This window comes from Pagrus pagrus (genome assembly GCF_965226575.1).
Source record: "Pagrus pagrus genome assembly, chromosome: 12".
Classification (NCBI taxonomy): domain Eukaryota; kingdom Metazoa; phylum Chordata; class Actinopteri; order Spariformes; family Sparidae; genus Pagrus; species Pagrus pagrus.
Window position 1 is genome coordinate 2,370,561 of NC_140196.1, and position 15,508 is coordinate 2,386,068.

General features: G+C 45.7%; 2 protein-coding genes across 2 annotated transcripts; both read right to left on the minus strand.

Moving 5' to 3' along the window:
* Nucleotides 1–1,225: 1,225 nt before the first annotated feature.
* LOC311266441 (tripartite motif-containing protein 16-like) lies at nt 1,226–3,716 on the minus strand. The gene has a single exon (XM_084368811.1). It carries the CDS (start codon nt 3,460–3,462, stop codon nt 1,786–1,788), a length of 1,677 nt encoding a protein of 558 aa, XP_084224937.1. The 5' UTR covers nt 3,463–3,716; the 3' UTR covers nt 1,226–1,785.
* Nucleotides 3,717–8,232: 4,516 nt separating this feature from the next.
* On the minus strand, nt 8,233–10,907 carry LOC311266448 (tripartite motif-containing protein 16-like). The gene has a single exon (XM_084368818.1). It carries the CDS (start codon nt 10,640–10,642, stop codon nt 8,978–8,980), a length of 1,665 nt encoding a protein of 554 aa, XP_084224944.1. The 5' UTR covers nt 10,643–10,907; the 3' UTR covers nt 8,233–8,977.
* Nucleotides 10,908–15,508: the final 4,601 nt, after the last annotated feature.

The following is a 15,508-nucleotide window of genomic DNA, read 5'->3' on the forward strand; positions in this document are numbered from 1 at the left end:
AAGGAAAGGAAAGATCTTCATTGGCTGATTTTCTGCCTAAATGATCAAACTCTTCATGACTGAATGAGCTGAATAAACAAACTGACCTTAAAGGACAACACGATTTATATTGTTTTACTTTGTTTATGAGTGGCGGACCCTGCCACCTTTCTGGCTTCAAACAGTGTTCTGGGACCTTATTTTCCTCTGAGAGCAGCTTGTTTATTCACTTTTGTGGAAAAAGTTTTTATTACCTCATTAATATTGTAAATATTAAAATTCAGAGTTTGGAAGAGACAAATAAGATGGATAGTTGTTGTGCTTTCTGAAATGTAATGTTTTGAAATGAAAATCAATCAGAATCTAATTAAAGTTGCAGCATTCTCCTGAAGAACTGAAGTAGCTGGAGACTTGTTTTAAAACGGAAAAGATTACCCCGAAAAAATATAATATGGCTCCAAACTGACTTGAAAAGACGTTATTTACACCTTCGACTCACAGTCAAGCTCCATCACCCACTCCAGACGAGTGAAAGCTTTTAGCTTAGCAACAAAAATGAAGATTTCATCTTTAAAAAGAGTGTAAATTAAACATTTGTAATCATTTTGAAGCCTGTGTAATAAATGCTCTGTACTGACTGAGAGCACAAACACACTGTCGGTCGTAAAAAGCAACAAGTGACAGAAAACTCTGCTCTTTTCTCTGTGACGAAGCTGTTTTAGTGATGAAAGCTGAAAGGACAGAGACCAACTGACAAATGCTCTTCAGCTCTGAACATGAACTGTGAACTTTGTGGTGCTTGAGGAGGAAAAGTGCCTCAGTTATACTCTGATATTAGTGTCACGTGTTCTCCATCAGCTCTGTGTGAGACCCTGGAATGAAGACGACAAGAAAAGACTTTGTTCGTGTTTGTTTATTCACCATGTAAAGCTTCAGTTTGTTCACACGTCCCATCAGTAAAGTCTGTGAGGGTGACCATATTTTGATTACCAAAAACCAGGACACTCGGCCCAGCAACGAGATATGATACTCAAAATTCAGTGCTATGGAGTGCTATGGCTGTCTGCTCGCTCGTTGTGAGCGTCAATTTAATGGCCCAATGAAAAACAGGACATTTCACCACTTTATAAAAAACTCGGGACGGCCAGGACAGGACGTGAAACCAGGACATGTCCTGGGAAAACAGGACGTTTGGTCACCCTACCAATGACTCTTGTTCAATGATTTCACTTCATCCACACAATCAGTTTGTCTGAATCTCAGCTACGTACAAGAAAATAATAAATGATCTTCCTCATATATTATTGAATTTGTGTGATGATTGGAACAACAAAAGCTTTTGTTCTGCCAAACAAATAAATGTAAATGTGATTATAGATGAATTTAAACATGTACAAAGTGATGAGAACTAAATATGTAGGATAAATGAAGCTCTGCTGCTTTCTCTCTTTAGACTCGTGCAGTGGAAGAGAAACAACAACATGCAAACACATCAGTACAAATATTCAACACACATTTAGAGCACAGACAAGTTTATATCTTCATGCAGACAAATGTCAGTTGAGCTGAACAAAAGTCATCATGAGCAGTGAGAGCCTCCATGGTTAAACAGACACAGGAAGGAGCGCCACCTAAAGACACTCAAACATTTACACAACAACAGGTGAGAAGATGTCAAAGTACCGCCCATCATGTTTGATTGACAGGTGAAGACACCACACAACAATCAGCCACAAACATGAAGACAGAATAAGTTTAAGAGTTAAAACTCAGAGTTTAACTCACTGTCCCTTAAATGACTTCTGTCTATTTGACTTTACTGAACTCAGCAGTGGTGTCAGAATAAACCCAAACTCCAGCATAGAGAGGCTGAGTGAATGTGGTCTGGACTCTGTGGAGGAGAGTGATGGTTTCAGAGACGCTGTAGAAGGACAGAATACCTGCACTGTGATCCAGGTACACTCCAACTCTGGAGGACACAGGACCTGAGACGGGAGTTTTGACTTTGTTGTGATAAAAGTTATAACCGTCATTGTCACAATCTAATGACCAAGATTTGTCATTTCGTCCAAACAAAGATTCATTAGAGCTCTCTGCTCTGCTGATATTCTTGTATGCGACTGCTACTTCAATATTTGTCCCTCTCCACTCCACCTCCCAGTAACAACGTCCAGTCAGACTCTCTCTACTCAGGACCTGAGGCCTGTCAGTGAATCTGTCTGGGTGACTAGAATAAGACTGATGTTGTCTCATGAATGTTACTTTTCTGTTCCCCTCAGATAATAACAGAAGTGTGTGTGCTGTGTTTGGATCCAGTGTGATTTCACGTGAATATCTTAAGAGTCCAGCTCTGGTCATGTTCTCTGGTTGTGGGTTTGACAGTAAAACATCCACTTCAGTCACTGTCAGTGAGATGTTTGTCCATGTGTCTCTCAGGACGTCCTGTAGTTTGTCTCTGACCTCTGACACAGCTGCTGTCACATCCTCAAAGTATCTCAGAGGACGGATATTGATGCTGGATGAGTGTGTAGACTCACTGAGTGCTGACAGTGAGGGGTAGTTGTGTAGAAACTGGTTGTGGTCCTCTGTGTGTGAGAGCTTCTTCAGCTCAGCGTCTTTCCTCTTCAGCTCAGTGATCTCCTGCTCCAGCTTCTCCTGAAGCTCTTTGACTCGACTCACTTCAGTTTCCTGCTGGGATCTGACCTGCTGCTTCACATCAGAGCGTCTTTTCTCCATGAGACGGATCAGCTGGGTGAAGATCTTGTCACTGTGCTCCACTGCTTTATCAGCAGAGCCATTGATGGCCTCCACCTCCTGTTGAAGCACCTTCACATCTTCCTCTCTGTCCTGGATTCTCTGCTGGATGTTTTGTCGACTCACCTCCAGCTCTCTCTGCCTCTCAGTCCTCTCTGCTGCAGCTGACACTGTGTCGTGGCCTTTATGTTCGTCCATGGAGCACAAAATACAGATGGTCTGCTGATCAGTACGGCAGAAAATCTTCATCACCTCATCATGACGAGAGCAGATGTTCTCCTGGAGCTTCTTGCAGGGGTCCACCAGCTTGTGTTTCTTGAATGTAGGGGACTCAAAGTGAGGCTGAAGATGTTTCTCACAGTAAGAGGCCAAACAGACCAGACAGGACTTAACTGCTCTCAGTTTCCTCCCAGTGCAGACATCACAGGCCACATCTTCAGGTCCAGCATAGCAGAGATCAGCAGGAGCAGCTTGGAGTCCAGTCTTCTTCAGCTCCTCCACTAAATCTGCTAACATGGTGTTTTTCACCAGGACAGGCCTCGGTGTGAAGCTCTGCCTACACTGAGGGCAGCTGTGGGTTTTCTTCTCATCCTCTGTGTCCCAGTAGCTTTGAATACAGTTCATGCAGTAGCTGTGTCCACAGGGAATAGCCACCGGATCCTTCAGTAGATCCAAACAGATGGAACAGCAGAACTTTGCTCGGTCCAGCTGATTGTTTTGTTGAGCCATTTCACCTCCGAGTGTCGACGACCGTCTGAGATTCACTTCCTGATAACTGAAACTAGTCTGAGCTCTGATCTGAACAACATGAGCTTCTGCAGTGAATGAGGCTCGTCAGCTCCTTCACTTCCTGGTTACACCCTCATTCAAAGTGCAGATCTGAAGGGGAGGGAACAAGGAGATATAGTGACAGAGTGGAGCTGCTGTGTTTGAGAGCAGGAAGAAGAGGGAGGGCTGATCCAGCTGTGGTTCACTCCAGGACGAGGAGCAGCTCTGTGACTCTGCACTTTGTTCGCTGGTTTACAACGAAGCCTCAGTTAAAACCTGCTCCACATTTGAGAACATCAAAGTTTTTAGTTGTGAAATATTTCTTGGCTCCTCAGGCTTTGCTGACGGCTCCATAGTTCTCTAACTCTTCCTCAGATTGTGTTCAGTTTTATTCTCCTGCTCATAAAAACAGTGGACCTTCAACAGGGAGTTATCAAACCAGCCTGTCATGAAACATTGAAGCTGCTGGAATATAATGTTCTCACGTTTAATGATCAACATTTGACCTGGATTCATTCTGTCATTTAAACCTCATCAAGTTCAGGAGTTTCTCTGCTGCTGACGTCTCGTGGCCTTTTTGCTCAGAGTGAATGTTTACAGAACAAATTCAACTTCAACAAAGACAGAAATTATTGTTGGAATAAAAATGTATTGTATGTTCATATTCACACAAAAGGAAACCAAATACTCTTAATAAAAAATGTAGCTGAGAAATAAATAAGTTCAGGACAAAGAGTCAAACTGATGAACTGTTCCAGCTGACGGACCGACACTGTGGAGACACAAGATAATGTGTCAGAAGTATAAATAAAGTTTATGTTCTCTGTTTTTAATGAAATCTATGGATGTGTTAAAGATCCAACGTCATGAGAAATACATGAGACAGCTGCTGGTGTTTGTTGTTTGTGATGGTCAACCTAAGCGAAGGGCCCGGCGGCCGGCTCGGGGATGTTGGTGCCGTTTGTCACGTTTCCCCAGAAAACCAGAGCTGAAGGACCTGAAGGGGTCGCAGGCTGGGACACTAACAAAGCACTGAAGGGTCGAAGCAAACTGGTCCCTCGGTGTCTAAAAGGAGGCGGTGGGAATAAAACACACAGCCACTGATTCTGTCACAATGATGGACGAACAGAAGGATCGGTCCCAAAAACCAAAGGTGAAGTGGGAGTCACTGAACAGGGGGAAACTAAATGTATGGAAATTGGACATTTTCAGTCAAACAGAAAACACAGAAAGCCGACTGATGGTGTCGACTCCCTGAAGACACACAACCAGCTGAGCAGGGGGAATTGGTAACCAGAGGCATTAACCAGCCTGGCAGCTGAGGGGAAAAAGCTCTGTCGGTGGCGGGTTTTTGCAGTTTTTGGCAGCCGCAACCTTCTACCAGAGGGAAGTGGGGTGAATAGGCAATGACCTGGGTGCGAGGGGTCTGCCATGATCTTCTTTGCCCTTCTCGGAGCCCTGGTGTCATGCAGGGACCTGAGGGGGGGCCTGGGGGCGCCAATCTCCCTCTCTGCTGATCGAATCACCCGCTGCAGCTTGGCCTTGTCCTTGGCCACTGCAGCGGGGAACCAGGTAAGGATGGAGTGGGTGAGGATGGACTCAATGATGGCAGTGTAAAATTGAGTCAGCGTAGTCCTTGGCAGCCCAAATTTCTTGAGCTGTCAGAGGAAGTACATCCTCATGTGGGCCTTCTTCACCAAGGTCATGATGTTCGGCTCCCACTTTAAGTCCTGTGTGATAGTCACGCCTAGAAACCGGCAGGACTCCACGGAGGCAACCAGGGGTTTCCCCCAGCATGATGGGAGTGGGCGGGGCTGCGTTCCTCCTAAAGTCCACCACCATCTCCACTGTTTTCAGGGCGTTGAGCTCCAGGTTGTTACAGCTGCACCAGCTCCGCAGCCGGCCGATCTCCCTCCTGTACGCAGACTCATCCCCCCTGGATATGAGGCCCACCAGGGTGCTGTCGTCTGCAAACTTCAGGAGCTTGACCGACGGGCGCGGAGAGGTGCAGCTGTTGGTGTACAGTGAAAACAGGGCAGGGGACAGAACGCTGTTCTTCCCCAGCTTCACCCGCTGAGAACTGTTGGTCAAGAAGTCGGCGATCCACCTGCAGGTAGAGACCGGCACCTGCAGCAGGGATAGCTGGCGCTCCAGGATGTGGGGTATGATGGTGTTGAAGGCCGAGCTGAAGTCCACGAACAGAATCCTGGCATAGTTCCCGGCAGAGTCCAGATGTTGCAGCACGTAGTGGAGAACCTTGTTCACCGCGTCGTCCGTGGATCTGTTGGCTCTGTACGCGAACTGCAGGGGATCCAATACAGGGTCTGTGATGGACTTCAGGTGGGCCAGGACAAGGCGCTCCAGCACCTTCATGACCACAGAGGTCAAGGCGACGGGTCTGTAGTCATTAAGGCCTGTGACCTTGGCCTTCCTGGGGATGGGGATAATGTTTGAGGCCTTGAACCACACTGGGACATGACACAGCTCCAGTGAGGCGTTAAAGATGTTGGTGAACACCGGGGCCAGCTGGTCAGTGCAGTGTTTCAAGGCTGCGTGTGAGACACAATCCCGGCTGGCCACCTTCCGGGGATTCTGGCTCCTAAACAGCTGTCTCACCTGCCTCTCTGTGATAGAAAGGGGGGGTGAGGGGAAGGGGCAGGGGCAGGGGGGTTGATGACCCTGCTGGGGGGCAGGGCTGGTTGTAGTCTGGGGGTGTGAAGGGAGGGGGCCGAGGAGAACTCCCTCTCGAACCTGCAGTAGAACTCACTGAGATAACACAGTATCTGTGTATTCGTCCAGGTTGTTACCAGCCACTGACCCCGCCCACTCAAAGTCCTGGTCACAGCCTGCCCACTCCAGCCAGGCTTGTAGCCGCTCCCATGCCTCACTGGACTGCACTCTGAACCAACTCACTACCGGTTTGGAGAGTTTCAATCTCTGCCTGTAGTGAGGGATCAGGTGAATGAGGTCGTGGTCACTATTGCCCAGCGCGGCACGTCGGACAGAATGGTAAGCCTGACGGATTGTGCAGTAGCAATGATCGAGGGTGTTTTCTCCCCTGGTAGTGCATGTAACTTGCTGCCTGTATTTGGGAAGCGCTCGGCTAAGATTAGCCTTGTTGAAGTCTCCCGAAACTACAGCGAAACTGGCGTTCCACACCAATTATCTGCTCGGCCAGCGTGTCTACCGCTGCGGTGACGTCAGCAGCAGGCGGTATGTAAACACAGGCGAGAATGAATGAGCTGAACTCACGGGGGAAATATAATGGACGACAGAGAATGAAGAGGGATTCAAGCTCAGTGGAACAGTGTTGGAGAATCACTGTGACATCCGAACTCCAGTGGTCGTTCACAAAAAACAATAAACCACCTCCACGCGACTTGATCACTGCTGCGAAGTCCCTGTCAGCCCGGAACGTAAAGAAGCCCTCCAACTCCACAGCTCCGTATTGCTGGTGACAGATGTGTCTCCACGAACGCGAACACAGCCGAGGAGTGAAAGTCCTTGTTCCTTGCTACGAGACACTGTAGTTCGTCCATTTTATTGCAAATAGAGTTTACGTTTGCAAGGAAAATACCCGGAAGAGGTGGCCGCGTTCCCCTCCGCCGCATGCGAGCCAGAGAGCCAGCTCTCCTTCCCCGCTGTCTTCTGGTCCACTTTACCGCACGGGCGAAAAACGCAGTACCCCTCACGAGTATGTCCAAGATGTACGTAGATCGGGTGAGTAGTTCATGATAATTATCCGGTGGAGTTGGATCCTTAAAGTGCAAAAGTTCTTCTTTTGTATAAGAAGTTAAACAGGACACTGAAACATGGACACATGGTCGGCGCCATCCTGACTCGGCCACAACATCAGGACCTTGGAGAACCTCTGATCTCTGTTCAGAACACCTCCCCGCTACAAGACAACTCATCCAACAGGTTTGTTGGCAAAGCACCAAAAACAAACTTCCATATAAACTCAGAAGGAAAATGTTGCCTACAGAAACCAGACGGCTCAAGATGTTTGAACAGGCCTCAAAATCATATGATGACAAACAATCAGCTACTAATTTGTCCTTTTCCTTTGACTTGCTGGATTTAAAGTGGTCGTTCCTGCAAAGCTAAACTTCAGTGGAGGAGCCAACAGTTAGTGAAAACTGATCGCTGCAGGAACAACAAAGGGTTGTGGTCGGTGTCAACCAGCAGAGGACTGGAGGTCGAGACAGAGATTTGGAAATGCTCTGAAGCCGGCACCAAAGCTAGAGTCGCCTTCTCAATAGCAGAGTAAATAAATCCATCTTTACCTTAAAATGTGGGAGAGAGGGAGAAAAATCATCTGTGTTTTGGACATTAAAGCCTGTAAACGTCTTCTGAAAGACACCTGAAATAAAGACACGAGCCTGAAAATGAGCATAATATGTCTCCTTTAAGTGAAACATGCAGACAAAGTGAGAGGAGCTGCTTCAACCTCCACTACAACTCTGGTTAGCAGGATGACGGCGCCCTCTTGTGTCCTGCATCAGTTTCCACAGTTCACTTGTTAACCTGCTGTGATGTTCACTGCAGGAAGACATGTAGAAACTTCACTGAGCCTTTGGCAGCTTCAAACAACATCAGTAAAGACACATTTAAATATATGTGACATCACACTGTGTCAGTTTGTTCACAGGAGTCACAGCCTGTAACACTGATGCTGCATTCAGGTCGCACGGGAACTGTGAACTTTGTGGTGTTTGAGGAGGAAAAGTGCCTCAGTTATACTCTCATATTAGTGTCACATGTTCTCCATCAGCTCTGTGTGAGACCCTGGAATGAAGACGACAAGAAAAGACTTTGTTGGTGTTTGTTTATTCACCATGTAAAGCTTCAGTTTGTTCACACGTCCCATCAGTAAAGTCTGTTCAATGACTCTTGTTCAATGATTTCACTTCATCCACACAATCAGTTTGTTTGAATCTCAGCTACGTACAAGAAAATAATAAATGATCTTCCTCATATATTATTGAACTTGTGTGATGATTGGAACAACAACAGCTTTTGTTCTGCCAAACAAATAAATGTAAATGTGATTATAGATGAATTTAAACATGTACAAAGTGATGAGAACTAAATATGTAGGATAAATGAAGCTCTGCTGCTTTCTCTCTTTAGACTCATGCAGTGGAAGAGAAACAACAACATCAGTACAAATATTCAACACACATTTAGAGCACAGACAAGTTTATATCTTCATGCAGACAAATGTCAGTTGAGCTGAACAAAAGTCATCATGAGCAGTGAGAGCCTCCATGGTTAAACAGACACAGGAAGGAGCGCCACCTAAAGACACTCAAACATTTACACAACAACAGATGAGAAGATGTCAAAGTACCGCCCATCATGTTTGATTGACAGGTGAAGACACCACACAACAATCAGCCACAAACATGAAGACAGAATAAGTTTAAGAGTTAAAACTCAGAGTTTAACTCACTGTCCCTTAAATGACTTCTGTCTATTTGACTTTACTGAACTCAGCAGTGGCGTCAGAATCAACCCAAACTCCAGCATAGAGAGGCTGAGTGAATGTGGTCTGGACTCTGTGGAGGAGAGTGATGGTTTCAGAGACGCTGTAGAAGGACAGAATACCTGCACTGTGATCCAGGTACACTCCAACTCTGGAGGACCGAGGACCTGAGACGGGAGTTTGGACTTTGTTGTGATAAAAGACATATTTGTCATTGTAACAATCTAATGACCAAGATTTGTCATTTTGTCTAAATCCACACTCTGCTCTGCTGATATTCTTGTATGCGACTGCTACTTCAATATTTGTCCCTCTCCACTTCACCTCCCAGTAACAACGTCCAGTCAGACTCTCTCTACTCAGGACCTGAGGCCTGTCAGTGAATCTGTCTGGGTGACTAGAATAAGACTGTTCTTTACTCATTCTTGTTGCTTTTCTGTTCCCCTCAGATAATAACAGATGTCTGTGTGCTGTGTTTGGATCCAGTGTGATTTCACGTGAATATCTTAAGAGTCCAGCTCTGGTCTCAGGCTCTGGTTGTGGGTTTGACAGTAAAACATCCACTTCAGTCACTGTCAGTGAGATGTTTGTCCATGTCTCTCTCAGGACGTCCTGTAGTTTGTCTCTGACCTCTGACACAGCTGCTGTCACATCCTCAAAGTACTTCAGAGGACGGATATTGATGCTGGATGAGTGTGTAGACTCACTGAGTGCTGGCAGTGAGGGGTAGTTGTGTAGAAACTGGTTGTGATCCTCTGTGTGTGAGAGCTTCTTCAGCTCAGCGTCTTTCCTCTTCAGCTCAGTGATCTCCTGCTCCAGCTTCTCCTGAAGCTCTTTGACTCGACTCACTTCAGTTTCCTGCTGGGATCTGACCTGCTGCTTCACATCAGAGCGTCTTTTCTCCATGAGACGGATCAGCTCGCTGAAGATCTTCTCACTGTCCTCCACTGCTTTATCAGCAGAGCCATTGATGGCCTCCACCTCCTGTTGAAGCACCTTCACATCTTCCTCTCTGTCCTGGATTCTCTGCTGGATGTTTTGTCGACTCCCCTCCAGCTCTCTCTGCCTCTCAGTCCTCTCTGCTGCAGCTGACACTGTGTCGTGGCCTTTATGTTCGTCCACAGAGCAGAGATAACAGATACACTGCTGATCAGTACGGCAGAACATCTTCATCACCTCATCATGACGAGAGCAGATGTTCTCCTGGAGCTTCTCTGACGGCTCCACCAGCTTGTGTTTTCCATAGGCAGGAGATTCAAAGTGAGGCTGAAGATGTTTCTCACAGAAAGAGATCAGACAGAACAAACAGGACTTGACAGCTTTCAGTTTCCTCCCAGTGCAGACATCACAGGCCACATCTTCAGGTCCAGCATAGCAGAGATCAGCAGGAGCAGCTTGGAGTCCAGTCTTCTTCAGCTCCTCCACTAAATCTGCTAACATGGTGTTTTTCACCAGGACAGGCCTCGGTGTGAAGCTCTGCCTACACTGAGGGCAGCTGTGGGTTTTCTTCTCATCCTCTGTGTCCCAGTAGCTTTGAATACAGTTCATGCAGTAGCTGTGTCCACAGGGAATAGCCACCGGATCCTTCAGTGGATCCAAACAGATGGAACAGCAGAACTTTGCTCGGTCCAGCTGATTGTTTTGTTGAGCCATTTCACCTCCGAGTGTCGACGACCGTCTGAGATTCACTTCCTGATAACTGAAACTAGTCTGAGCTCTGATCTGAACAACATGAGCTTCTGCAGCGAATGAGGCTCGTCAGCTCCTTCACTTCCTGGTTACACCCTCATTCAAAGTGCAGATCTGAAGGGGAGGGAACAAGGAGATATAGTGACAGAGTGGAGCTGCTGTGTTTGAGAGCAGGAAGAAGAGGGAGGGCTGATCCAGCTGTGGTTCACTCCAGGACGAGGAGCAGCTCTGTGACTCTGGACTTTGTTCGCTCGTTTACAACGAAGCCTCAGTTAAAACCTGCTCCACATTTGAGAACATCAAAGGTTTTGTTTCTTGTTTTTATTGAGTTTTAACATAATAAAGGTACATACATATAAACATGTTTGACACTTAAGGAAAATAAATGACACAGACATTAAAATAAATAAATATTAACAATAAAAAAATAAATAATCTTCGCATCATTTTAGTTTTGACACAACCTCTCTGACAAATATCGGTCCGTCATCTCCACCATGTTCAAGAACGGATAAAAAGGGATTACAGATCTCCTCAAACCTCCTGTATTTACCTTTCACAATATAAGTTGCCTTTTCCAGACAGATTTATTGCCATGTCTTTCAGCCAGTTACCTTCACTTGGTGCCTTTATGTTCTTCCATTGTAAAGCAATTTGAGGCTTTGCTTGTAATAGACACTTCTATAAATGTAGACTCTGACTCTTCAGTGGCACGTTTAGAGGATATAAGTGTAATATCAATGTGTTTGCAGATAATGGCGTATTGATATTCAGGATTTTATCTATCATTCACTTCACATCCTTCTGACATTTACTGTTCTGGTTTGAGCTTCCTCACACGCCTCCATCCAATCATTCACATGGATGTCCTCTTTTGAATCCTTCCTCCAAGCTTCAAGTTTGTTACCTGAGGAACCTTGTGACCCTGACGCTGTAGTGCCATATAGTAGTGAAATTAAGCCTCTGCTATAACAATCTTTCACTACTTCCTTCTCTAACATTGATAAAAAAGGCTTATCTAAAGAGTTATTTTGAGAGATGAAAATGAAATTCCTAATTTGTAAGTATTTAAAAAAATATAATATAAAAAGATATCGAATGTGTGGACCACTTCCTCAAAGGACATAAGTTTACTGGATGAATATAGATCCACTGCAGTTTTAATCCCTTTATCTGCACACACTTTAAAGCCTGCCGCAGAGTTTAGGGCGTCTTTCGTTCCTTATAAAATTAGTAAATAGTTTATTAAGTCTTAGAAAAAAGTGCTTTGGAGGTACCGAGGGGATATGTTGAAACAGGTATAACAGCCTGGGCAGAATATTCAGTTTCAAAATATTCATGGGACCAATTAAGGATCCGGGTAAAGATGTCCATCTTTCAATAGCATCAGAAGTATTTTCTAAAACAGGGTCATAATTTACTGAAACAATACTCTCAAGTGTTGGTACGATCTTCATGCTCAGATATGAAAAGCAGTCAGTTGTATTAAAAATGGATGCACCATGGTTGGATTGTTGGCGGTCTCTCTCACTCAGTAACATCAGCATGCTGTTAAGTAAGTAAGTAAGTCAGTAAGTACATTTTATTTAGTAGTATTAGTATTGTTAGTGTTGTTGATGTTGAACCCAGAGATCTTCCCAACATTACTAATAAGCTCTAGTAAAGCAGGGATAGAGTTACTGAGGTGTTAAAAAACAGAAGAACATCATCTGCAAAAAGGCGATTTTATGTTCCTCTTGTCCAACTGTAATACAAGTTGTGCCCATGTGTCTTATAACTGCATTTGCAAAGTGTTCAGTGGAGATCGCAGAGAGGAGAGGAGAGAGAGGTGACCCCTGTCGACAGCCTCTGGAAATGATGAATGGTTTGGACACCATGCTATCTGTTAGCTCCTCAGCTACAGGGTAATTATCAAGTCGCCTGACCCACGTGCAGAATCGTTCCCCAAAACCAAACCTTGTCAGCAGGTCAAATAAATTGGGCCCTTCTACCCTATCAAAGGCCTTTTGGACATCCAGTGATAGGATGACAACATCTCGTTCGCCCCTCTGGTCATGAAGTATGTTGAGAAGCCTTCTAACATCATGAAGTTCCTGTCTGCGCTGTATGAAACCATTCTGGTCCTCTCCCATCAGCCTAGGTAGCATAACTTCCAATCGCTTAGCCAAAAGCTTTACATAATATTTTTGCATCTGAGTTAAGGAGACTTATTGGATGCATGTTTTCACATCTTGTGTTAGTTTTCCCTGGTTTTGGTAGTGATGTAATTAAAGCTCCTCTCACTGACACATGGAGAAGGCCTTCCTGCAAACATCTACCATCATTCCTCGAAGGAGAGTCAGAAGTTTTTCTTTGCATCTTTTACAGATGTCTATGGGAAGGCCATCTGGACCTGCCGTTTCCCCTGTTGTCATCGCATCAGTAGCTTCTTCATGTTCATCACGTTGTTTTCTATTTCAGCACCTTTGCAGCTGCTCTACTCGCTGACATTTCATTACAACAGGCCCTTTAGTGGCAGCAGTTTATTAACATCATCTGTATTATCAGTTGTTTCCTGATATAATTCTTTTGTTTGGCTGTTTGAACTACAAAAGCCAATAATTTGACCTCTAATGAACTTTGAATGCTTCCCATCTCACACATGCTGAGGTTTCACATGTACTAGTTTCAAAGTAAAGCTCTGTTTGTTTACCAAGGAAGTCTATGAATGATGGGTCCTGAAGCCGTCCTGTCTGAAGACGCCATTTAGGGGCGTCGCACACATTTTATTACTGATATACATTAATGAAACTGCTGTATGGTCAGAGATAACGACACTGTGGTACTGACGATCTGTAATCCTGGGAAGCAGCTGAAAAGTAATCGATACATGAGTATGTTTGGTGAGTACTAGAGTAGCATGGGAAGCTATTGAGCTAGGATCAAGATGTCTCCAATCATCCAACAGACTTAAATCTTTCATGAACTGTTGGATCAGTGTTCTTGATGTGGCCTGTGTGTTGTCGATGCCTGTTGAACGATCTTTCACTGGGTCCAGAGTGCAAATCATATCACCTGCTGTAAAGTACTGACCTGACAGGTTAGAGATGAAGAGACATACATCATCGACTATCATCGTTAGGACCATATACGTTACTTAAATACATGTTTTGAACAATAATAACTCACTGCTCAAGTGAAACTTCACCTTTCCAGTCTCAGACATCCCACTTTACAGGTGGAAGGTTGTGACAAAACACTTTTCCTTCAGCACATTCATTAAGCATTGAGAAGCAGAAACACAATGTGAAAGTAAAAGATTAAAAATCACAGAAAGAGACGTCACACATACAATTAACATGGATTCAAATCCCATGAAATCCCTCCCTGTGTCTGTAGTGGATCGGCCCCTCCCCCCCAGCTGTTCACTGCTCTATGAAGCTGGTTGGTCCACACACCTGTGAGGAACCAGCAGGTGCTGGAAGGCCGACCGTCTCTCTCCTGTCAACACATCTCAACCCATAACATTGCTGGCCTACTTCTACTCTTGTTTTCAGCTACAGAACCTAAATGTGTTTCACACGACGTGTCGACCTGGAACATTATTTAATCCTACAGGCAAAGGTATCAAGGTCTCGCACAGAAAGGAAAATATAAATACTACTCTTAAAGATCTATTTCACCTCGCAGCTCCTGTGATCTCTGTACTGAACATGTGACGTTCAAAAGCACAAAGAAATACAAAAAGAAATCACATAAAATGAGACACATTATCACAAGGCTGCAATGAACTGTTGACCCATTGTTCATTCAGAGTCTGTCAAAGTCACACTGGCTGCCAGCTTTGTCCGGTCTAGTCTTAGTCTGGACAGAGTGTGTCCAAGGATGCTTAAAGCCTGTTCTGCTGAACTGGGGGAGCCACTCCAGCATGTCTTCAACCTGAGCCTGCAGCTGGGGAGGGTCCCAGTGCTCTGGAAGACTTCATGTCTCATCCCGGTTCCTAAGAAAAAAGACCCCAGGGAGGCGGGTGACTTCAGACCAGTAGCACTGACGTCACACAATATGAAGACCTTTGAACGGCTGCTGCTCCATGTCTTCAGACCCCAGGTCCACCACGCACAAGATCCACTGCAGTTTGGATACCAGGAGAAGGTGGGCGTGGAGGATGCCATCCTCTATCTGCTCCATAGGGCCCACTCTCATCTGGAGAAGGAGAGCGGCGCTATGATAGTTGGCTGTATCAAGGACGGACGGGAGGGGGAGTACAGGAGCCTGGTCGAGGATTTCGTGAGGTGGTGCAGGTCCAACCATCTGCAGCTGAACACCTCCGAGACCTGGACTTCAGAAGGAAGAAACCACATCTCCAACCCGTGTCCATCGGGGGGGTCGATGTGGAGGTGGTCAGGACCTATAAATATCTCGGGCTGCAGCTGGACGACAAGCTGGACTGGACAGCAAATATGGACACTGTACACAGGAAAGGGCAGAGCCGTCTGTGCTTCCTGAGAAGGCTGGGGTCCTTCAACATCTGCAAAAAACTGCTGCAGATGTTTTACCAGTCTGTGGTGGCCAGCGCCCTCTTTTACGCTGTGGTTTGCTGGGGAGGAAGCAGCAAGAAGAGAGACACCGGTCGACTGGACAGACTGGTTAGAGAGCTGGCTCAGTATTGGGCACAGAGCTGGACTCTCTGGTGACAGTGGCAGAAGAAGGACCCTGGACAAACTGCTGTCCATACTGGACAACACCCACCACCCTCTGCACAACACCTTCACCAGGCAGAGGAGTGTGTTCAGTGGCAGACTGCTGTCCCAGTGCAGCTCCACCAACAGACTCAAAACTCTTTCGTCCCCC